Source organism: Balearica regulorum, chromosome 3 (assembly GCF_011004875.1).
Source record: "Balearica regulorum gibbericeps isolate bBalReg1 chromosome 3, bBalReg1.pri, whole genome shotgun sequence".
NCBI classification, from domain to species: Eukaryota; Metazoa; Chordata; class Aves; order Gruiformes; family Gruidae; genus Balearica; species Balearica regulorum.
Genome location: NC_046186.1, coordinates 40112313 through 40138685, shown reverse-complemented (window position 1 = coordinate 40138685; position 26373 = coordinate 40112313). Strand labels below are relative to the sequence as shown.

The 26373-nt window shown below is 39.1% G+C and overlaps 1 protein-coding gene across 3 annotated transcripts in view; it reads right to left on the bottom strand.

Annotated features, from left to right (window-relative positions):
• The window catches only part of ZNF292 (zinc finger protein 292), a 65333-nt gene that overhangs the window by 14305 nt on the left and 24655 nt on the right, over nt 1-26373 (bottom strand). For all 3 annotated transcript variants that reach the window (XM_075747630.1, XM_075747632.1, XM_075747631.1), the window contains exons 2-5: nt 13869-14023; nt 13224-13302; nt 11701-11836; nt 1759-1961 (exon numbers count right to left, since the gene is read on the bottom strand). In XM_075747630.1, coding sequence (XP_075603745.1) covers nt 1759-1961; nt 11701-11836; nt 13224-13302; nt 13869-14023 — 573 coding nt within the window. The remainder of the gene's footprint in view (nt 1-1758; nt 1962-11700; nt 11837-13223; nt 13303-13868; nt 14024-26373) is intronic.

The following is a 26373-nucleotide window of genomic DNA, read 5'->3' as shown; positions in this document are numbered from 1 at the left end:
ACTTCATTTCTCAAGACCTCATAGAAGACAGATTAACATAACTGTAATACCAATTTAGACTGAAGGTCTGCTTTGCTCAGTGCCCCATCTCAGACAGGGTCCATCAGTTAAAAGCTTAGGGAAGAATACGGGGAAATTGAACTTAGAATAAAGGGATTTTTTTTTCTGAAATGTTTTTCTGGCCTCTCAGAGTTCCTATGGGACCCGGCTTCCAGCAAAGGTCTGTACAGGTCCAGTCAAGTCTAGCATTTCACATACCACCGATCTGAATTCTTCACATTGTTGAAGCAAACTATTAGACTAATCCAAGCTGAAAATGAGCTCAAATGCTACTTTTCTACCTATTCTGAATGGATATAAAAATTTCCATACCACTAAAGAGTGAGCTGTACTTCTTTACCATTTACCTTTTTTCCCCCATTTTCTTCCTGTTCTCACACTACGAAACAGCTATCCTCAGTTCAGAAGTCCATCTTGACATGTTAATAGCATACCTGCCTTCTCTTGGTAATACATGAACTTTCCAGAATGGTTAGTAAGACTGCAAACAGTGCTGCAGCTGAAGCTGCAAAGCTAAGCAACCCAAGCAATCCAAGGTTTGGAAATATCTGGCTTAGGTTCTCTGTGATAACCCAGTTTGAACTTTTCTGTATGTTACGGCATCCTAAGAAACAAAGCTACCCCATTCCTTTTGTCCCCGGGATTTGCGGTTCATTCACTGACCAAGCCCATTCTGCTTTGGGAAGGTGGTGGGGCTGAGTAATGAAGGAAGCATGTTTGCAGGGTCACAAATTCCAAGTTTCAATAAGTCCTCAAGCAAACAAACATGAGATTGCATAGCCCTTTCACAGCTCCTCCTGAACCTGTTCTGGCAGGGCCTACAGCAGCCAGAGCTGGAAGGTAAGACCGATCCAGAGCATCTTATTGAGCATCTATCAGAAGGGCATGCCCAGTGAGAAGCTGCTGTCTTACAATTCAGTCTGTATCTAGAGTAGGAAACTTTTCCAACTCTAATCACTGCACAGTTTTCATCCCTTGAAGATCAATTTCAATATGCTTAATACTTACTAGGAAAATAAAAAGATGACAGACAAAAAGATAGCAGAGATGCAGACAGTCAAGAAAACTGACAACTGCAGTTAGTTTTCCTTTAAGAAGGAAAAAAAGCTCACATAAAACTTTCTGGTGGGGTGAGAAATGAAGATGTCATCTGAAAGAATGCAGAACAGCAAAGCTGTCATCTCTTCTTTGACTTTTGTATTTAAATAAGAAGGATTTTATATTTCAAACCAGATCAAATATCTGATTTCACCTTCAATTTCACCCAGGCATTTGGGTTAAAAAGGGTTACATTTATTGTCTGAACTGAAAGCAGCATCTAAAGGGCCCCATTCTGTGTACTAGGTTCTACACAAAAAGCTATATTTAAAATAGTAAGACTGGGAAAACCATTATCTTCACCTTATTAATAGGATCTAAGGCAGGGTTTTAAAATATTTCAAGCAAAGTCAAACATAAAGTTGTGGCAGAGCCAGAAAATGCCTACTAGTGACCTAATATTACACTTCCATAAGTGTTTTAATCAAATCACTACTAGTCAGTTTAAAAGTGATTTAAATGAAAAGAAAAAACAAAATACTGAAAATATTTTAGATCATATTTTAAAAGAAAAACCTCTTCTACAGAAAACCAGCCTATGATTAATGACTTTATTATCATTAAAGAAATAAGTCTAAAAAATGTTCATTTTTTACTTACTTCTTCCATTAGCTTTTCATTTGGTGATCCTGAACAAAGACAGACCAAGTAGGTTTGCTTGAAATTGCCTTTTGCACTGATTTCTGGATGGTCAGAGCACAGTTTTGCCAGGGCAGTAGCTTGCGTTAATTGCTTTGTTTTCATTAGGTGCTTAATACGCATATCCAGCAGGACCGGGCCTTCAAACACTAAAAATTCATTCACTTCAAAGAAAAACAAACCCAAATATTACAAATGCATTTCACAGCAGGTTTCAGAGTTAACAGATAGCATTTACTCATTCATGATTAACCCCTAAAAATTACAGACATCAGAAAAGGTACAAAAGATACAAAGCAGAGACAAGAAAAAACATCTTTGAGAACTGTACTTGTTTATTATAAGGGTTCCCTGCTACAGGAGACCTTTTATCTACTTGCAAGTCTTAATTCATTCTAATTTCTTGACAAAACAGCTGCACACAAAACAGATTTAGAAAGCATAAAAATATTAAAATATTTAGATACCATTTAATTATAGTTCTACAATAAGACAAATAACAAAACCACTTCTCTCACATTCTTCTTTATGTGTCTGTGCTACACCTTTGCTAATAGTCGCCTTTTAAAGACCTTGAAATAGAAGGATAAATGTGACAAGGGTAGAAGCATCTGAAGTCCTTTCTATTGGTGTTAAATACCTCGCATTACACATCCATACAATGCAGTCAAACTCCATTAAAAGTTTTTCGGCCAAATAAATTTCCTACAAAAAGAGGCTTATCTTGTATATGCTTGACTGTGTATAGTTTAAAACTCAGACACAGGAATGGCTGCATTTTCTTCAACTATATTTTGTAGATATGCTATGTAGTTAGTACTGTACTGTCAATGCTAACAATCCAACTCTCGGTGCTTCAGTGGAAGACATTAAGAATCCTACAAAAAAGGGGGGCACAGGTCAATGTTCCTACTCTTACGTATACAGCTGAGGTCTCATCCAGATCCTCAAGATCAAAATTGCTTCAGCTTTGAAGCATGAGGTTTAGTACTACCTCCAAAATATTTAAAGTTAATTATTAAGACTAGATAGACGCAGAGATAATAAATTTTGTTTAATCCTTTTGACATCAACCCCTCCCTGTGACAACTGTTTCCACATGCCAGTTACACACTGCATGAAAAAGCTTTTTAGTTTTCAATTATCCACATCTTAATTTCATGACACATTCTCTCATCTTTTAAAAATAACAGAGTTTTCTACTGTTTTTTGATTCCATTCTTCCACGAAAAACAGCAGATTCATTATATTCTTTCAGTGTTAGGGTAAAATCTTGATCTTCTCTAAATGAGATTTTTTCCAGTCTTTCAGTATTTTCATCACCTCTTCCTGAAACCTTCTGGGCATTTGCAGCACTCTCTGACACATCTTGGTAGAAACATTCATTCTATTCCTCTTAATTTACTCGCCTTGAATTTCATTTGAATCATGTTGCTCATTCACCTAATTTATATTTTCTTGACTTTCAAAGTCCTGTTTGGTCTTGATGAAATAATTAACTAATTTCAGCATCTGCAAAATTAATTTCCTCTCTAGTATTTGGAGCATTAGTATACCGAACATGAGGTTTACTGAAAAAAAAAAAAAAATCATCTCATTTTATTATTTGCTTCCTCCCATCCTAGTTAGTTTTTGATTCATGACTGTCTTTCATTTTATCTCATGATTTCTCCTTCTTCTAGCTATTTATACAGGATATTACTAAAAGCCTATCTTGCAATCGAAATTAGGTCAACTGTTTTATCATTTTAGCGCACAGAATTTTAGGGCGGAAAATATTGCCTTTTGCTGAAGTCAGGCCTGTTAGACCCCATCATTATCTTCCACGCATTTTCAGATTTATGGCTGAATTATCATTTCAACCAACTTGTTAGTTATTTGTTCAGGATACTTGTGCACTATTACAAATGATCAGTCATGGCTCACTGATGTGTAAGAATATTCAGTCAAATATGAGTTCTTTCTTCCTCTCTCCTCTGTTGATGAAGATATAACCAGATTTTTACTCATGTAAGAACAAAGAAAAACTAGAGCGCACTAACAGACAATTGGTAGATGGTGACCATTTTTGTACTTATTAGAGGACATTTGCCTTTTAAGCAACAGAATAAATGTTCCTTCAACGTCATTACCAATGCCTTATAAAAAACATTCATACTCTTGTCAACCCACAAATGACCCAATGATTAATTACATTCAATAGTTTTAGCCTTGCTCATCCTCCTACCAGGTACCAGTAATCCTTTCACCCACAGTGCCTACTCCCTGCTACTCTGTCTGGAATAACATTGGAATATTTTACCTTATTTTCTGTAACAAGATACAGGAAGACCTTAGACTTTAAGCTGTATTGGTAACCCAAGACGTTTCAGTATGATTTATTATTATAATTACTGCAGTTAAAATTTTAGAGACTGTGTTCTATCTGCTAGTCCTCAGTAATCCCCTTCTTTTAGTGTTTACTGCTTCAGTCAGCCTACCTTGCATAAGCATCAGAACATTTTCTGTCATTCTCAACAAGATATAGGAAGACCTCAGGGTTAAAGCTACATATTAGCTCTTATGCCTTTATTGTAATCCAAGTGATTTTAATAATTACAGTTAACATTTGAAAGCCTATTCAAAACACAAGTTTTAATTATATTTATTTTGCAACTGAACTATGTATGACATTTTAAGATAAAAAGCAGTGCCAAGGTTGCAGGAGGAAGTCTGCTGGGGAAGAGTATTGAGGATAAGATTTCAGTTTATTTTTTAACATTTTATAAATATATTTTATAGTGTGATGTCTATTTCAAAAGTTATTGTAGACAAATTGTTAGTTTACTGTAACAAATATAACAATAAAAATGCTTTGAAACACAAGTGATTTTTCAGCACTAGTTAGCTAACCTCTATGAGTACAAAACCTGAAGTATTTAATGAGAATGATATAGTTTATCAATAGCGTGATTCTTGGAAGAATTATTAAATGTAATTTTTGTGCAATGCTCCACCATTCCTTAAAATGCACAGAATTATGTCTGTGCAAGGCACGTGCAGAATTCATATAAAATTACAGAACGAACATGAGAGAAAAAAAGATGAGCAGATGACATCTGACAGATGGTACTATGATCTACTAACTCTGGCAAATAAACTGGGAAATACGGCAATCTAACCTTTTAAACACAGGTTCCCCATTATTCCCTTGAATCCCCATAACTGGAGTCTCAGGTCATACTACCAAGTGATTCCATGTCAAGTCCGCAAGAACTACTATACACTTTGATTACAGGTAATGATTATACCATACATGAATTAAAAAAAGAGAAAAGATAATCTGTAGATTAGTAGCACACAAGAGCATGAATAAGCTGTGAGCACAGTTCTGTAGTAATAAGTTCTCTATGGTGGACAGTCCACATGTATGTCATGTTTTGGCTGACTGGAGGACTTGTACAGCACAAAGCAAAGAATTTTTGCCTTACTGAAAGCACTCATAATCCTTCTAACACTACCCTTTGCCAATTCTCGGGTAGGTATAGATTAATCTACCAAAGACCTTTATTTCTTCTCAACCTCACTCTGGCCAAGGAGGATGAAGGCAGGAAGTGAATGTACTTATGGACTATCCATCTCAAAGAACTTCAGCTACTAGTCAGTAACCTCTTTAGTCATCTTCAAGTGATAGTCCACATGTGCGTTCACACTGTGGGCGACTCTGAACTGTACTCGATACTTTCATATTTACCTGGAACTGGGTCTCAGAATCCTTCATGCAAACAACATCTTAGCACAATTCTACTGAATGCAGCACCAATCCTGGATGCTTCTACAATGGCATATTGTCTGGTGAAAGGGTAAAAGAAGTTCCAGGTGGCTGCTTTGAATACACCCAAGATGCAGACACTTTTTTTTTTTTTTTAAGTGAGGCTGCTGGTATCATTCAACTTCTGGCAGTGGATGCTCTCATTACTGAAAATAGTTCCATGCTGGCTGTTTAAATTCTAACCTGTCTTGATAATCTCTGAATAGTGATGGTTGTATCCTTGAACCCCTTTTCAGTAGGACATAGTTCAGAAGTCTGCATACTGCATTTAAACTCACGAAAAATTCAAGAACTTAATTCTTGACATCAAGGTTTGAATCTCTAAGGATAATCAGAATCAGATTAAAAAAAAGCAGCAGCAGCTTGACTTTTGTAGGGTTATTTCAGATCCTTTACCTCTAGACAGTTCCTCCACTCACCCTCAGTGCCAGCTGAGGAGAGATCAATGACAACTTTGAAGGATTTCACCATCACTACAAGAAAATGACAACCTTGAGGATGAAAAAACAGGTTCATGCTGAAGAGCACAAGCCACACTGACAGAAACTGAAGGTGGAAGTGCAGTAGTAGAGTGTTTTACCATTGCATAGGTTACCATGTAACCCAAACCACTTTGGCATACTTCAACTTTCAGTCTTTGGTGCACTAAGCAATAAGGACAGCCAGATTAGCAACACAACTTCAAGAAATATAAATTCTGGTTGTCATGAATTCAGACCGGCTTTAATTCAAGATTAAAATCAGTCCTGATATCAAATTAAGCTATCTGGTAGTTCAGGAGGAGGCCAATAAGACAAAAGACCCACTAGCATGTGAAGAATTAAGACTATTTTACTAAGGTTTCCTTTCCTAACCAATCAATGAAGCAGAGAAACATGGAAAATTCTTCTCTCCAAATACAAGTGCTTCTTGTTGATCATATGCAATCTCAAGAAAAAAAGTAGCCACGCAGCTAAAACCTGAAGTAATAGCAGGTCCAGTTAACATGCAAATGCAACGCAATGTCTGATAGCAGTATGAAAACAGTTGCTGAGTGCTAAAGCAGGTGAACCATTTACTTTCAAACTTTCAGTCAGCTAATACTGCCATCTTGAATTTAATGATGTGGATAAGATATTTTATTTTTCACGTCTAGGATATCTTTCCAAATTTCTTTCTGCTTTGCTACTGAGACTAGCTGTTCCCACTATTTGAGGTTGATGGAAACTGGTTGAGCGGTGCTCCAGCAAAGAATGGTACCAACATGCTCATAAGGGATCTCTGAAATATTATTTGAGAAGATCAATACTTTGCTATCCTCATGACCTGATGGGATCAAGTAATTTTGGGTGATCTCTTAAGTCTAAAATGTCCATGATGCTACATAGACAAAACTCAAAATTTGATAGACATTCTTTAAAGACACAGGAGACAGGTTTAGGTGGAAAAAGAAGAAAATTCACATGAACAAGCAAGTAGTTTATAGCTCCTGATCACACTTTTAAGAGATAATACTGTTGAGGAACCAGAGTTTGAATCAAGAAGTTGCAGGCCTAGTTGCATAATTGTTGCAGGTCAAGACATAGGCAAAGGGACAGAAGCAAGAAACAGTAAGATATGCGGAACTGGGGGAAGGATCTCTCTCTCAGCACTGAACTGCTCTGAGGGAGTGGAAGATTGCCTGGGCATTCTTCAAAGGAATGTAGATTAATTCATGACACAATACCAAACAGATTCAAGAAACTCAAAAGGAGTTTCTCTCAGGAAATCTCACAGAGGGCAGCCATGAGTAGTGCTGTCAACTCCAGATGTCCACTTCTGGGGCCCACTAATGACATCCAAAGATCCTGCTGACAGTTCAGTTTCTACAAATAAATTCTCTTTGGAGTCATCAGTCAAAAATAAGAAAAAAAAAATATTCCGCAGCTCATTAGCAATCCAAATTCCCATTTCCAGGCTAGTCCTCCATACAAAACAGACTAGCATTGTGGGAACAAGCACAGCCCCACCAAATGACAACAATGATGTTCCACTTGCAGGGGGAGAGAGATAAATTTTATTCAGAAACAAGTCAAGTGGGGTATCAGCATTACAACAGTTCCCAAGAGGAGATTCTCTTTTATGTGGTGACATCTATTGCACAGAATCTGGTAACGTAAGACAGGTTTCCCATCATTCGTGGTCAGAGATGGGCTAAAAATCCAAGGCAATGCCAATGTTGTCTCCCAGGCAGGTGACAAACCAAGTGGCCGGAAAATATTCCTAGTGTGAAGAGATTTTATATGTGCACACATACACACACACAAATGTGTATCTACTATATATATATGTAGTTCCTGCAGTACAGTTCAAGGCAGATTTTACTATTTTATATCTTAATACAGTACGAACATCTTGTAGTAATGCAGTAATACTGATCAACATCAAAGAAATCAGTCACAGGCAGGTTGTCCTAGTCAGTGCTTCAAACAACCAGGTATCCATCCTCTAATTTTTGAGCTCCTTAGCGCACAACTTCTTACAGAAATACATTCATCAGAAAATCAAGCCATGCCCAAGGCAGTCAGGAGTAAGGCAATTACTTAATGACACGGCACTCAGAGACCATATTCCCTAACATCTTAGGAAGTGAGTACCTCCTGATCATATTTAGGTGGAACCAATGCAACAACCCTTTCCCAAAACAAGGGGAGCAAGACAATAGTCTAGTTGAGACAAGCCTGCATTTGCTTGACTGTAATCAGAACAAGCCAGCTGTGCTGTGTGGTCAGAGAAAATGAACTTGTCTCTCTCACTATGTCCTGAGTTTGTACAATTTGAAAATAGAGGAATTCAAAAGGATTTGCCTCTCAGATGAAACGCACGCCTAGTTGTGCTTCCTACACAAGATGCAAAGCAGCAAATTGACCTTCAGGTGTCAACAACAGAGGCCTTTGAGAAGAGATAATCACTGGCCTAAAATTCAGCAGATATCCGGTTATGTCAAAGATTCTGAATAGGTTATAATTATTCTGAATAGGTCATAATTGAGACTACAAAGACTGAAAAAAAATAAAACAAACATAAACAAATGAAAAAAATGCAGACAACAAAAGCTTAAGAGGATGATATTATGAACAACACCTCCAGTTTCAGCTAGTTGTTTCATCCCCAACAGATAAACGTTAACCCTAACGATTAGTCAAAGACCCAGTTATCAAATCTGCCAAATGATAACATCCCAGTGTAACAAGCTGACTACTTAAATACTTGGGAACTTCTGACATAGCAAATGGTAAAGGTAACATGAAAAACAAACCCAGAATCCTGTAATCAAAGTTCACAAATATTCCAAAGTCTGTTATAAGTTAAGGTTGAGGACTGCTGAGAAACAATTGTCCACTGAAAGAGGGTAAGTGGCAAGCCAGTGGGAGTGCTGGATTACAGACAAGAAAGCCAGCTCTCTGGGCAATGGAGTTTTGGTATTACTAAAATATCCTTCAAATTAGCAAGAAGATGACACAAAACAATGCAGTATTACAGAGGATGATAATAGCTAGAGAAGAGCCTGTCAACTGAGTAACAAAAATATGGGTATATAGTATGACAATCTTACCACTGATATACATGGGGGGAAAACTCCAAACATAGCCACAGGATGGCACCTCACCCCCAACCAAATGGTTTAGGTTGGCCGAATAGATGAGAACATGGTATAAAATTGAAAATGATGAAATGACTGACAATCTCCAGGCTGGAAACATTACCTAACCTACCAACCTGAACAGAATGAGCTTACAAGAAAATACATTGAAACCACTGACAACTCTTCTTTCATTCAAAAAATTCCTCATGTTCACTCAAAAAGATGGTGGTTTCTTCATGTGGCCCTCTCTTAGAACAGAAGACAGCAAGATTTAATAATTTTTGAGAAAAAGACAATTCTTCAGTGTCCCAGCATCTTCTGGTCTTCCACACAATGCCCTGGGTAACTACAGCTTAGGGTCAGCACTGGTCTCAGTGGCATTAGCAAGGATCATCTAGGAAGCGGCGTCCTTGAAAGTGCGTTAAACTTATACCCAGGATCACTGAGTCTCACCCCACAAAATTTACTGGTACAGATGTCTGGTATTCAGAGGCTTCTGAATACAAAAAATTCAGACAAACTCCTAAGCACCAAGCACCCTGATATTAATGGCTTTGTTCCCCATTTTCCAGTGAACAGAACTCAGAGTCGAGAAGCTGATGGGTGGCGTTAGAATTCTTCTCCTCCTTAATATCCCCCGCCCTGGTGTTTGCCTTCCCTACTGATAAAACAAACAGTCATCAAAAATAGATTAATGATGGAGTTCTAAAAACCCTCAAATATAAGGCAAATAAAATATTAATTAAACCTCACTCTTAGAAGTACCTTACTGTTAAAAGGACTAGAAGGTGGTTGATACAAAGCTAGTAAAAGAGTACTCTGGGGGACTCCGAGAACTGCATACTAATCCAACATCTGTATCAGAAGCACAATAAATTATTATAAGCAGCAGCAAAATCAAATATTGTGGAAGAGTAAGCATGATTTTTGTAAAAAAAAAAAAACAAAAAACAAACATTTACTATAAATAATATTATACATTTACTGGACTTATCTGATGGAGTTATGATAATATGAATAAGGGAGATCAAATTAATTTTAATTTTAATGTATTACAAGATGTCCCTCAAACCCCCTAAAGATACCAAACTATCTTGGTTGTAGAAGAACCTTATATGGATAAATTATCAGTTAAAAGAAAAAAAAAGGAAAAAAGAAAACAAACTCTCAGTGGGTTCCATGAGGATACCAGGACCTCTGCTGTCCAGCATTTTTATAAATATTTGGAAAAAAAGGGTAGAGAACAGGGTGACAAAACATGCTGATAAAAGCAGGGTAGTAAAAACATGCCAACTGTAAATGACTGGAGAGGTCTGCACTCCATAACATGGCATAACAGACAAAATTAAAACATTGATAAAAACCCCAAAGTGATTTTCATAGGGCAAAAATGCAATCCTAACTGTACATACAGAAAACTAGGTCAGGGGAAAACCCTAACACTGAAATAGGCACTAGTCCTCAAGAAAGAAATTGGGACTAAACCAGACAGTTTTAAGAAAACATGGGTTCAATGCTCAGTCAAGAAGCAAGTCTAATATTAGGAAATATTATGAAGTAATGTAGAATGAAGGGGAAAATCAGTACATCTACATGTTGACTGCTAAATAAACCTTTGGCTGCCATATGAGGAACGAGACAGTAGAGCTAGAAGATAGTATGGAACAGACACTAAAGAAGAGAGAAGATGGGATATGACAGCAGTCTATTGAATCATGTCTTACGATGCATTCATTAAAAGATGTGAGAATAGTTTACTTTTTAATAGAGAATATCACACTAAATAAGCAGGCATCAGGCTAAAAGGAGGCAGACAGTAAGAGGAACTACTTTACTTGATGTGAGAACTGTGTAACTCTGCCACACTTAGGTGTGATGGTTCATACAGATTCTAAAACCAATTAGGCAAAGAATCAAAAAAATAGCTAAGACTTATTAACATAAGGATACCACTTCTGAATTGCAAATCATTAACAATGGAAATAATACATAAGGAAAATATCATTGTAAGCCTCTGCTGATCATATACTCTTCCTTATGCAACTGCTGTTAGCCATTCTCAGAACTCTGTCTAAATGAATCTTCAGTAATGGCCCTCTTTGCATTTCATAACTGAGTAAATGTCATTCTCATTAAAAAAACAAAACAAAAACCACATGTTTTTTATTTTTTGTTTTATGTCAAATAATTTTTGTATACCAGTACTGAACTTATCCCATCAAAAAATAGCCTGTAGATAATCTCCCTTCACACAACTTACAAAGAAAAGGGCAAGAGATCTCCAGGTATGATTACATTTTATGCAAAATACCAACATTAAATTCTTTGTATATTCCCAATAATTAAGACAATGCTGCAAGTACATTTACTTATATAGCTTATAAATTTTCACGTAAACTATATTCAACAAAAGACTTCCATATATCATAATATTTCAATTATTATAAAATGAGGCATATTTTATCCCAATCATCATTTTACATTTTACCTTTATCTGGATCTAACTGTTCCTGGGAAAGAATACCACACAACACTGGGTTCTTCCACACTCCCTTTTCTTGTGTAAGTGTAGTTAAAATGTGCAGTTCCCGGCTGCCATTTTCCATCAAGTTTTTATGAGCCACCTGAAGAATATATTTTACAAAACAAAGTACTATTAAAAATAGATATTAAGAATATGTCTTTTATACTCCTTTATACCTTATGTCAAAAAAAGCCCATATCAGATAAAGATTTAAATGTATAACAAAACAATCTTAATATTTAGCCTATTCAGGTTTACATCTGCCTTTGTCATCTGAGATTTAGGCTGAGAAACCAAAATGACTGAGTGTCCCCAACTCACCTCGAGATTAACAAGGCTACTTCTTAAATTTTTGAAACTAAATTTCAAAATAGGCTCCCCTTTTAAAAATGGATGAGCAAATTCTCTGGTCCACATATTGGTCTAATGCCAGCTGCCTAAACTCTTATTCTTTTCAGATTCTTCAGCAGCTCAATTTTTATGCACTGGAGATACCGAAAAAAAATATTTTGGTAGAGGCAAAATATTTAAGCTCTAAGACCTCACTGCACAGTTCTATGCAAATATGATGAAGGCAGGCTGTCTTAAAATCAATTAAAATAGTTTCTACTGCATTTAGATACTAGAATGAATTCTGGAAGCAGATGTATGCTTGGGAGCAAACTAAATACCTGCAAAAAATCTGTGCCTTAAGTAGCAATGCACAACTTACACTAGTCCTTAAAAAAAGAGAAAGGGCTCACCTCTCTCTCTTCACTTTTCTTTTGCTTTTCCACCTGCTCTGAAGGCTGTGGAACCTCCCAGCACCAAACACACCTAGGCAGTTGCTAGTCAAAATTCACTCTGAAAATCAGTCTTACATCTTCCTATGTTATTTAGGCTGAGAATCCTGAGGTAACTGTATCTGGTCTTTTTCACTATTATTTCTTCCTTCTCCCTAACCCCCACTTTTTTTTTTTCCCTTTTTTTTTTTTTTTATTTTGCCTTTTTTTTTTTTTTTTAAACTGTAGGCAGGACCTCCCACTACATATTTCTGATAAATACTGAGGAACAGAACTTGTTTCAACACCCTCTTTTACAGCAGAGCTCTAATCCTTAACAAAATAGTGCCCTGTGGGAGATCTAACAATCCTGCAGTATTGATACAGCTTTCACTCATAATAAATGTCAAATGTACACCCATAAATAGTAAGGATAACATATGATATCATTTCATTTATAAAAGTGTTAATAGACAAATATCTTTTAAAACATGGGCTTTCTTTCAAGTGTCTGAAAATATTTTTTTTCTCCACAGCTGCTACATGAACTATGACAGACAAATGATATGACTGACAGCAATTAGTACATAGCATTTCCAGCTGAAGGCCTTAATCTGTATCAGCCACCAGGAAACAAGTCTTCAGACATGCTATGTATTTAATAACCCTAGGTTTCCAAACCATTCTTAAAAGCTAGTAAGTCTTCACTTCATGAATCAAACTCACCTGTACAAAAGCCTGAAAGTCTTCCCATTTATTTTCAGGTAAATCAAGAGGCAGACACAGTAGAAGTTCAATACAGCTTCTGGAAGTCAAATGGGAATATTATTAGAGGCAATTTTTGGCTTTAAAAATGTATAATCAACAATTCTTTATTCTAGTATCCAAATAGTTATTTGTTTGAAATGCAAAAGTCACAAACCACTTTGCTTTCTTTGAACATATAAAGAAAAGGCAGCCATGGACGCTCTTGCAGAAACTGTAAAAGTAAACTCTCTAAAAGACATCGATTTAAAAAAAAAAAAAAGAAAAAAAAAAAAAGAAGGATTTATCATTGAAATCCAACCCTGTAACAGCTTGTGTAAATTGATGCACCTCCAGATTGCATGCACATCAATAGTAGCAAAGTGTTTCAAGCCAGGGATGTGGCTTGTCCTAGAACAGGAGTTCTTCTCAAGACTGCCCCATTTCCAACAACCAAATATATCCTCTCTCACGTGCAGCATTCACCATGAGGAAGGAGGGTGCTTCCCAACCTATTTAAAATGTCTATAGATTGTGAACTGGATTGGGAAAGCATTTAGGCAGTGAAAAGTTAATACCATACAGGTTGGTTTTAGTAAGGTTACTAAAACGTACAAACATACTCACAGTGCTAAACGTTCAAGCACAAAGGCTACATTTTCACACTCGGAGGTAAGATAAGGTCGTGCTTTAACATAACTTCGGATAGCCACTGTATACACCTCTAACAGGGGCAGAGGGTCTTCTGATGTTTTCCACTTTTCTGCATATTCCAGCAAAGTCTGTTAGCAAAAGGAAAAAAACACCCCCAAATTCAGGAACAAATGTGTGTTTTTTAGTTTTTACTCCTCACTAGTAGACTATCCTTCTTAACAATTACATCTATCTCCTTAATATGAATTACATGTCCTCAAAGCATGCCTTTTTTTCCTTAGAATTTATTGTTTCATTAACAACTGGAATTTAAACTCCACACAAAATCATTCTCTGATCATATAAAAATGTTATGACTGATGCTTCCCCTCTATGGTATCAGCATACAATTCATTTTACATTCATATTTTCCAAATATAGAAGCCTGAAGAATGCATCTGAGAACACACATACTTAACTCTTTTTCAGAAATTCATAATTAAGGGACTGAAAAATATTTTTTTTGACATTCACCTCTACAATTCAGCTTCTAAAGCAAATAAATTTGAAAGTATTAGCCTTTATTTTAACTTCTCTACTCTCAGGAACACTTGTGCATTTCCTCTCTCTCACCACCTTGCCAATACAACTATCTTCAGGATATTGCTTTTTACAAGGTCCTGAAAGGAATATGAAGTATGCATTTTAAAGACACCATTTATACACCAAAACCTCATTAGTCAAAAAGTTGGTTTCCTACTTGCCTCATGAATACCTGCAAACACTGATTTTGAAATAAAACTCATGAGAGTGATGGAATAACCACCACCACCCAAAGTACAACAGGCTTCCATTAATTTCAGTCAGAGCCAGGGAACTCGGACTCAGACATGCGTTAAGGTGGAGTAGCTAGTAAGGTTCTCATTTCAAAACATCCAAACCATGTCCCCCTTGAATCTCTGCTCTCAAGCCTTGGGTAGCTTGAGATTGCAAACTAATTCCTACACTATGACAGGTTGCAGCCTGTCATACTAAGATGATCAATTTTGCTAATTGTTTCTTGGGGAGCATAACAGGCAGAAAGCTCATAACAATTTTGGTTGTTCAACACCTTGCTCAAAGCAACTGTACACACCCAGTTTCGGAGCCTGACTGCCATTTATTGTGATCTTCCCCAATCAGTACCTAGATGCAGTCCCACAGGTTCTTAATAAAGGGATTAATCTGCCTCAACCTGCTGTCCACACTCTTGCTAGCACAGCTGAGGGTGTAGCTGGCGCTCTGCCGTGAGGGCACACTGCTGGCAGTCCAGGAGGGTGGCTGGGTTGGTGTCCGCAGAGCTAGTCCCCAGCCACCGGCCCCCAGCCTCTACTGGTGCATGGGGCTGCTCCCCTCACACGCAGGGCTTTGTGCTCACCTTAGCTGAACGACATGTCAGCCCATTCCCCCAGGATGTTGAGGTCCCTCTCAAGTATCCTGACCTCCTGTGTATCGATTTCTCCCCACCAATGTGGTGTCATCTGCAAATGTGCTGAGGATACACTCTGTCCTCTCATACAGGTCACTAATAAAGAAGTTAGAGAGTATTTAATCCAGTGTCAAGCCTTGATAGCATGCCACAAGTTGCCTGCTGCCATCTGCACTTTTTAATACCAAGCACAAGTCTTTGAGACCCATGGTTCAGCCACCTCGTCATATTGCCTGGATAAGTGGACTATTTAATAGATTTCTTTGTAAGGATACTACAGGAGACAAAGTCCAAGGCCTTGCTGATATCAGACAGAAAACCATCTGCTGCTATCCCCTCATCTGCAGAACCAGCTATTTCATCACAGAAGGAAATCAGGTTTGTCAGTGTGAAAGCATTTTACATAGTTCACACTGTCAAGGCCATTTAGCAAAAGTCATGGTTCCCCTTCTTATTAACGCCAGCTATAATTAAAACAATTTTGACAATATTGGTTCAATTCTGACGAGGTTTGTCCTGGTAAGGAAAATCAAAGCCCTCTGGACAATAAAGCCCTTCTGCTACAGAATCCCCGACATACTTGAGCAAAAACTAGAACAAAGTGGTTCTCAACTCATTTTAACATGCAAACACTAAAATTTCGTTTAATTTTTAATATGCAAAGGTAAAAATCTTAATGAACTTGCTATGTCTAGGATATAATGCAACTCAAACAAAAAAAATTGAACTTTGAGGAAGATGCCTCTGGCTTTACATATCAGAAAGAAAACTAATCATTGATTGTTCAGCCTGGAGAAAAGGCGGCTCTGGGGAGATCTAATTGCGGCTTTCCAGTACCTGAGGGGGGCCTACAGGAAAGATGGTGAGGGGCTGTTTATCAGGGAGTGTAGTGACAGGACAAGGGGTAATGGGTTTAAGCTGAAGGAGGGTCAATTTAGATTAGATGTTAGAAAGAAATTCTTTCCTGTGAAGGTGGTGAGGTACTGGAACAGGTTGCCCAGAGAAGTTGTGGATGCTCCATCCCTGGAAGTGTTTAAGGCCAGGTTGGATGGGGCTTTGGGCAACCTGGTCTAGTGGAGGGTGTCCGTGCCCATGGCAGGGGGGTTGGAACCAGATGATCTGTAAGGTCCCTTCCAACCCAAACCATTCTATGATTCTATGATTAACTCCTCAGGAAAAGCAAGTCAGTCATGTTAAAGGACAAGACAAAAGGAAAGTAGGTTTAATCCTGTCTTCAACTCTACAAGTTTAGTGTAAGTTAAATTCAGCATTGCCCTATGTTAGATATCTGTACTGAGTCAGCTAGTGGTACTATTAAGAACATACTTAAAATTCTCCTATTGGCAGTGTCCAAAATAAACCCTCTCAATTAAAAAAAAAAAAAAAAGTCAACTGCATTAAACTGAATCAGAAAATGTGGTTATTCACAGTCACAGTACCACTGCAGGTTATAGCACAGACAAAACACGGACCAAAGGTTTCCCAGTCAAGGATGTAACAAGTAAGAAATATGTAGGGTTTTCCAAACTGTTGCATTAAAACCTATTTTGGTTTTAAGGGAGGTCTCAGTACACAGTCACCTTAAAAGAAGTTACATACTCTACCGCCCCGCTGCAGCAGAAGATGCTTCTGCAGCATCTAGTGCTCCCTACTGGAACCTTGAACTCAACTCGGATATTGTTTGTTTTACTATAAAACCCAATATGATGCTCTCCTAACAGCAGCACAAAAGCACCACAGATCATGGCAGAGAAATCAAGGATGAATAAAATACAGCAGAAGCATCAAAGAAACAACAAAGGAGGACTGAATAAACAAGCTAACAATGTTAGCAGACATCTATTTCAGTACCATTTGGCAATTTTGATCAACACACTGGAATAAACAGATCAGAACAAAGGAGTCGGCTTCAAAGAATCTTGAAAGAAACTCCAGTAAAAAGTCTCCCTCCACCCAAATACTCACATAACCAGATGTACTATGATTTCAGTTATTGATTTGTCATAGATGACATTTTTAAGGATGCTAGCAGTAAAAGAGCAAAGCTGAAGAAAAAACAGCCTAAACAAACAAAAACCCCCAAGTGGTAGCTAACTTATCAGACCAAGACAGTAACAGGTTGGATAAACTACCATTCGGTTTTAACCAGGTGATTGTCCAAACTTGGTAGAGCTGGCCTGGCCATCATAAATCTGCCGAATAGCTTCTGCCACTAAGGTAAATTTATATTTAGAAAGTTCATATATCCGGTCATGAATCCTGTTTAATACTAGAAACACTAGGTTTACCTGTTAAAGACTTGACTTAAGTCTCATTTTGAATGTGGCCCATCTACCTTTACTAGTGTTCTCTTCAGAAGACTGCAGCAAGCAACAAGATTAATGCAAGCTTTGGCAAGTGAAGGACTTCTAAAAGTTAGCTACCAAGCCAGGACAACATATCCTGAAAGTCTCAAAGTGTTAAGTTGAGCAGAAGAGGGTAAAGAAACGAGTGAGGAAGAATAAGTAAGCAGGGAGATGCAACTAAGCAATTGGTCATCTGAGAAGCAAGACCAAAGAATTATCAGGAGGATTCTCACCAGCTGTAAAGACAGCCATCACCTAGAACCTCAAGAAGAAACCAACAGCCTCAGTAGAGATACCCTGATTCATAAAGCAAGCCATGACAAGTGCCATGGAGACCTGTAACAACCAGATCAGAAGATCTCAAGTTTCATGGGGAGGAAAGAGAGACCTATGGGTAGTCAGCACGCTGAAAACCCTCCAGGTAGGCAGTATCACCATCTGATCTGCACAAGGAAGGATATTGAAGACCGCAGGCCCATTATGATGGAACTCAGCTGGAATTCTTCCAGATAATTAGGAACTTTACAGAAATACTATGTAGTCATTAATACCAGAAAATTGGTGAAGAACTACCAAAGCACTTGCAGAACCTATGAAAGCCCAATCAATACTACTCCAATCCACATCCAGATTATTAAGGACAAATAGAAGCAAATAAAACTTAATTTTGAAAAGATGAGGTTTAGTAGTAGTTAACCAAAACAAAAGTAGATATAACCAACATATCAGCAAATTCTCAGAATCCACCACCTAACAAAATATTTGGTATGTTGGTCAACTGTTACTACCAATACTGTCCTTTTAAAGCAGTGTGTGCAGATGCAAACGCACTGTAGAAAGCAAGAAGAGAAGTTTGCACTATAACATAGTGGCACTATTTTCAGCATTAAATAGTGCTATTTTTATCTAGTATATATAGATCAGCCACTGCGAAGCCATTACATGAACTATATTAAGAACTTACGCCCACCACGCCCTTGAAAAGTATTCGTCAGTATGACAGATTTCCTCGTCTGGATGTCCCCAGACTATACACCACTGCCACTGTACAAAGAAAATCAAATTCATGCTGCTTTGCTTAATGAATCATTGTTGTTCTCCACTTACAACCATAAAAAGAAAGTATTTTACCCCCCAGCCCTGGGCCTCATTAAGTTATTTATCTCCCTAGTCAGGACATGCTTGTTGATCAAGCCAAGTACTGTATTCAGAGCACAGCAGCAAAGTTTTGTTCCTCTGTGAGACTGAAACAGCATTTTATTTCAGCAGCAGCTTACAGAGTCAAGAATGCTCCAAAAAATGGAATCATCTCAATTTGTGCAATAAAAATCAATAAGTATTATATCTGTGATTTAAACTGTGGAATATATTTAACCATAGGTAATATTCAGACAATACATTTTATCCTTCTCGATCTTTATCAGAACCTTTACATGAACGTTGCAGCAGCAATGCACCCACTGGAGGATGCTTTTCTACTTTCAAAAGTTACACTGAGCAACCTTCTTTGCTAAAACTAGCACTATAATACCAAAGCTGTGTTATGTTTCATACTAAAAGAAGGCATTATTTACTATTAACCAGAGTTTCACACGTACAGTCCACATCTACACGTTTCTTCAGCTCTTAAGATCAGATTCTCACCCTTGTAGGTATCTGGATAAGGGCAAGCTTACTTAAATATGTTAGATTGTGCCTGGGACTGTCATTTCCATTCCCTGCTCAGCCCAAGTGACTAAGAGGCAGGGAAGTTGACAGACAGTGGTCTGAGAGGTAAGCTGCACTTCTCAAACCACTCCAGTAACTAGCAAAACCTCTATTTTGGTGACTTTCTTCAAGCACATCCACACAGGAGAAGAGTCCAAGTAACAAGCTTGACGCAATCAAGTTATCTGGAGATAAGCCTTTTGGAGCTGCACAGAAAGAGTGGCTGCAGAAACATCCTCCACAAAGTGAACTTCCACAGCAGCAGAAGTAGCTAAGTGATGACTGAGCCCCATGTGAACAGCCAAAGTTCAGAAGTGACAGCACTTTTCAGTGAGACTGCTCTGCAACTTGATGTTCACATGGAGCACATTGCTACATAGGCAGGGCTCCCCTTTGTACCTGCCAATAACCAACTGATCTAGAAGAGCAGCTGTTTTCATAGGAACCATCAAAGGGTCTGATTCAAGAAAACAGGGCAAGCTTTATTCAAAGGTGGTAAAGGATGGCTAAAATTCTGTTAGCACTGACAGAAATTTCAAAAGAGAGTGAAGGCTACAGTCAAGAAAGGGGATAACATACGAAAATCAGTGAAACAGGTCTCCCATATCAACGATGCACCTGATTTAAGAACCTTTTCCTTGGCTTAAGTTTCTCCCCTGTGAAGAAGGCAGGTGTGCTCTAATGACCAGAGTCATTCACACTTCATATCATTAGATGGATCATAAGCAAATGAAAATGAACTGGGGATCCTGAGTTTGGTGTCATCGTATAGAGGAAGATGCAAAGAGATGCTGTATGCATCTAATGAGCCTGACACTGTAACTACTTCAGTCAAATCAGGTTCCACTGACTACTCTGGACTGGTTTAGAGTTAGATGCTTGGGGCTAAAGGGATGGACGGTAAGATGACATATACCATAACTTGATCCAGAACAAGGAGATCCTGAAGACCAGATCAGGAGGAAAGAAACTGACATTGCTTACTAAACCCTGCTAAATGCCTTGGAATGGCAACAACCCCCAAGTATGGACTGCAGCATGGTAGATTAGGTCCATCACATTCCATGTTATAACCTCTCTCATGGACTCCTATCAAATTTGGTATGTTCTGGAGTCGTGCTACTTAGTATGCACAGGAATTATTGCCAAACTGTTATATTAATGCAAACAAAACATCATGCTTCATACTAGAGTAGCTATGGCAATGCTCCTCCTTTCTCAGATAAGACTGTTGTTTCCCCTCAGTGTGGCAGAAAGTCAGGTAATTTAAATCCCAACAAAGAGGCAAGACTCTTCACATTTATTGTGTGTGTAAACCCATAGACACCAACCACAGAACATGCCAGTTAACACCTATACTCTTAAACAATACAAACCCATCAAATCCACATATTATCTAAATAGCTAAGCTAAATAATATTGCATTTTTACAAAAATAGTTATCAAGGAGGGTGTGACACTCCAGGGTGTTCAGTGACACATTTTTAAGTTTTGACATTGTCTTTATTCCCATTGAAGCACAGTTAAATACTGAGTGTACTACTAAAGAACTTAAGCCAAGCTCACAACCTTTCACTTCAAACTGCCTGGAATCAAAATTTATCTGTAATTTTTAAATAAAAACAATCTTGACTTTTTCCACCTGTCAATGTCACCAGCAAATAGTTCAGTACAGGAACAGATCTTCCAGGTTTAATAAGTACTAGCACCACAAAAGTTGAAGGAGTTTTGATTATTTACATTACACTGCTAGCAACTGCAAGAACGTAAGGTAGACATTAGTTTAAAATGTGACTATTTAGTATTTAATTTGTGATGTCATAACACTTCATACTTAAGCAAAAAATTTTGGTTGACTGTCTAAATCAAAAGCCACCCAGACTATTGGTATCCTGATAAATTTCCAACTTTATGTAAAATCTATTATCACAGCACTTTTATTATAAAACATGCTTTCATTTAAGAATTAGCAGCTTGTGAAAATGTTTATTTTGTCACATTTTCTTGAAGATCTAGACTTGAAATAGAGGCTTATGATTATGTAAAATACAGAATATCTCAGACGTATTTATCAAGACACTGGTATCAGTTAGTAGAAAAGAATTTTGTGCTGAAGATGACATCAACATCCTCCTATATATGCATGTGCACAAAAATATATGCAAAACCAGGTCTCAATACACTGATCCAGACCAGAAAATTGACCCTGGAGCATGATCCATGGGCTAAAAACCCCACAGAAGTCTTGGCTTTCATTCAAAAGAAAACCATTTCTAGCTCTTCAATTTTTTTTTTTCTGATATTAGCTGATATAATGATAGATCTTCAACTCTTCAAATGGTATACAACCTGCCCTTCCTCACAGAATACCAGTTCTGATCAAGATCCTTGAGGCACTACTGTGAATTCAGTAACTTCACTGCCCCTCTGTTGTTATGAGGTGTCATCACGATTTCAAAACAGAAATCCTGAGAAGTAGCCAGAAGCAGCAACATAGTATATAGATCATTTAAATCAGTAATTCTAGTTTCTTGCATAGGCAAAGATCACAGTCTTTATTGCTTACTATTTCTAACACTCTGGGGAAAAAAACCAAACGAAACCAAATCCAAGACCAATGCCAGCTCACAGAACAGACCAAGATACACAGGGTAGTGTGTACCAATTCACTGCTGTCTTTCTGTCTCCTCCAATTTAAGGAGAATCTTCATTCTTTTACTGTTCGACATGCAACTCCATGGTGGAAAGAACAAGGACAGAAAGTAAAGTTAAGAGGGTTTTATCTAGTGCTTCCAGTAAGGAAAACGGCTTATACCACTCCTATGGGTTGCATTAGTCCAAAATACTGAATTACACCTTCATCAATTAAAAAAAGTTGTGGTGGGTTGACCCTGGCTGAGGGCCAGGTGCCCACCAGAGCCGCTCTATCACTCCCCTCTTTCATTAGACAGGGGAGAAAAGGTACAATGGAAAAAAAACTTACGGGTCGAGATAAGGACACGGAGAGATCATTCTCTAATTATCATCACGAGCAAAACAGACCGAACTTAGAGAGGGAATTCTTCTTATTTATTACTAAGCAAAACAGAGTAGAGGAATGAGAAATACAGTAAATTCTTAAAACACCTCCCCCCACCCCTCCCATCTTCCCAGGCTCAACTTCACTCCCGGCTTCAACCTCTGCCCCCCCCAGCGGCACAGGGGGACGGGGAGTGGGGGTTACGGTCAGTTCATCACGCAGTGTTTCTGCCGCTTCTTCCTCCTCAGGGGGAGGACTCATTGTTCCCCCGCTCCAGCATGGGGTCCCTCTCACGGGAGACAGTCCTTCACGGCCTTCTCCAACGTGAGTCTCCTCCACGGGGTGCAGACCTTCAGGAGCAAACTGCTCCAGCGTGGGTCCCCCATGGGGTCACAAGTCCTGCCAGCAAACCTGCTCTGGCGTGGGCTCCTCTCTCCACGGATCCACAGGTCCTGTCAGGAGCTTGCTCCAGCGCGGGCTTCCCACGGGGCCACAGCCTCCTTCAGGTGTCTCCACCTGCTCCGGCATGGGGTCCTCCACGGGCTGCAGGTGGAATCGCTACACCCCCTCATCCTCCCTCCATGGGCTGCAGGGGGACAGCCTGCTTCACCACGGTCTTCACCACGGGCTGCAGGGGAATCTTGCTCCGGCGCCTGGAGCACCTCCTCCCCCTCCTTCTGCACTGACCTTGGTGTCTGCAGATGTTCTTACATCTTCTCACTCCTCTCTCCGGCTGCAAAAGCGCTCTCTAACTGTTTTTCTCTTTCTTAAATATGTTATCACAGAGGCGCTGATTGGCTTGGCCTTGGCCAGTGGCAGGCCCGTCTTGGAGCCGGCTGGCATTGGCTCTGTCAGACACAGGGGAAGCTTCTAGCAGCTTCTCACAGAAGCCACCCCTGTAGTCCCCCCCCCGCTACCAAAACCTTGCCACGCAAAACCAACACATTCCACCCCTCGCCTCTGTGAATCACATATTTAAGAATTATCACTAAAATATACATTCAACACAAAAGTTCACAAACACTAATCACATCAACAAAAAAAAAGAAAAAGAATTCCCCACACCAAAATCAAAACAACACTATCACAACACCAGAGTGGACAATCTACACACAAAATCTACCTCTAGTCCCTTCACCACTATATCACTCTCAAGTTACGTTCAAGTCAATGTTTTGCCCGTTACCTCTTCCCATTACTATCCTTATCTCGATTTTCTCGTGCCCCACGTTGGGCGCCAAAAAAGACTGTGGTGGGTTGACCCTGGCTGAGGGCCAGGTGCCCACCAGAGCTGCTCTATCACTCCCCTCTTTCATTAGACAGGGGAGAAAAGGTACAATGGAAAAAAAACTTACGGGTTGAGATAAGGACACGGAGAGATCATTCTCTAATTATCATCACGAGCAAAACAGACCGAACTTAGAGAGGGAATTCTTCTTATTTATTACTAAGCAAAACAGAGTAGAGGAATGAGAAATACAGTAAATTCTTAAAACACCTCCCCCCACCCCTCCCATCTTCCCGGGCTCAACTTCACTCCCGGCTTCAACCTCCGCCCCCCCCAGCGGCACAGGGGGACGGGGAGTGGGGGTTACGGTCAGTTCATCACACGGTGTTTCTGCCGCTTCTTCATCCTCAGGGGGAGGACTCATTGTTCCCCCGCTCCAGCATGGGGTCCCTCTCACGGGAGACAGTCCTTCACGGCCTTCTCCAACGTGAGTCTCCTCCACGGGGTGCAGACCTTCAGGAGCAAACTGCTCCAGCGTGGGTCCCCCATGGGGTCACAAGTCCTGTCAGCAAACCTGCTCTGGCGTGGGCTCCTCTCTCCACGGATCCAAAGGTCCTGTCAGGAGCTTGCTCCAGCACGGGCTTCCCACGGGGCCACAGCCTCCTTCAGGTGCCTCCACCTGCTCCGGCATGGGGTCCTCCACGGGCTGCAGGTGGAATCGCTACACCCCCTCATCCTCCCTCCATGGGCTGCAGGGGGACAGCCTGCTTCACCACGGTCTTCACCACGGGCTGCAGGGGAATCTTGCTCCGGCACCTGGAGCACCTCCTCCCCCTCCTTCTGCACTGACCTTGGTGTCTGCAGATGTTCTTACATCTTCTCACTCCTCTCTCCGGCTGCAAAAGCGCTCTCTAACTGTTTTTCTCTTTCTTAAATATGTTATCACAGAGGCGCTGATTGGCTCGGCCTTGGCCAGCGGCGGGTCCGTCTTGTAGCCGGCTGGTATTGGCTCTGTCAGACACAGGGGAAGCTTCTAGCAGCTTCTCACAGAAGCCACCCCTGTAGCCCCCCCGCTACCAAAACCTTGCCACGCAAAACCAACACAAAGTCTAAATCCAACTCCCATAAAAAGTGTAGTATTTTCTTTTTTCAGCATTACTGATGCTACTGACAGTTTAAAGAAGTTGTGATTCTGTGCTTACTAGCAGCTTCACTTGTAGTCTGCACAAACATCTTCCTAATGTTTGTTCTTTATCATCTTTTAACCAACGTTTATGGAGTAAGGGCTATCAGGACCTTGAGAAAATCCACAAGAAGAGCTAATCCTTAATCAGCAAGAAACAAGTTTTAATTCCTATCAGCTCCCCAAATATGTTCAGTGTGTAGACTCAAGTGCTTGTGCCAGCACAAAGCAAAGAAAGCAGAAGTATTTCTTTTCAGGAAAATGTTATCTTAAGACTCTTAAACTACTGCATGAAATCAGTAGGACGTGAGTAGATTTAACTGATTTCTTCTTTGAACAACATTAATACAAGCAGTAACTTTCACAATAACTGCCTTGCAGGACATATGCACTGCTTCTATGTTCCCTAATTTTATCTCCTATATGCTAATACTTGCAAAATATGCAATTCAGATAAACTTTGTTTAATGCACTTTTTGAAATGAGCAACTGAAATTTCCTCTAAAATAGTGTAAAAATTAAGAACAGGCAACAAATATTTCATATACATTCAATTCATGATTTATGAACTGAATATGACTAGTAATTAAACTACCAAGAATTTCACTGATCATAAAGCTAAAATTCTCCTCTTTGCTTTCTTGAGAGTCTTCTGAGTTAATTTTCTAATTCACTTCACTATTCTTTGGCAACCTCAGTATGTTACTAACCAGCTTAGCTGAAGACAAGTGACAGTTGCTTGTTTTCTTGCAGAAACTGCACCCTATCTGGAGCAACTCAGGCATCATTTACATAATTTTCCTCAAATTTCTTGTGTAATACTGAAGATGATCAAGAACTACCTTTCAAATATACACAATTGTATTTTAAGAATGTCATGCACAATAACAATCTATGATACCTCCTGCTTTTCAATGTCTAAGTTACTAAAACATGCAATGATGAGCCAGGTGAACTAGGCAAAGCCAGACACTACAGCTGTGAGGATATGAAAATGCTTATCATGTCTATTGAGAGAGTCTTCCTATGCTAAGGGATTACTACTGAGTGTGAGGAACGCTGACAATGCAGCCATACTGACCTGTGAAGAAAAGAGAACAGATGATGCCTCCGAATTTTGTACTACCAGCACAATCCTCTCCTTTGTATTACAAAATTGAAATGTAGTCCTGAAAGTAAGCTATAAGACTTAAGACCAAAAGACTTAAGACTTATAAGACCAAAACTTCAATTGAATATAAATGGAAATGTTGGCCACTGTATCTCAAAATCCAGTACCCTATGCGTTTCCTCATTCTTGAACTGCCATCTTTCTGCTTTTGACACTTCAAAAGTAATTTTACTGAAGCTAAGACAAGTGAGATTTACTGTATCTCTTGTCAAAAATTATTCCCCCCCCCCCTCCATGAGTCTGTATTTAATTTTGTTCCCTTTTTCATTTATCTCTATATCCAGCAGATAATCACTAACCAAACACAAGGATTTAAAAGTCTGACTAGTAGGCCTGGATAATTTCTGTCTGCTATATTCCTTCTTCAACAAAGGAGCT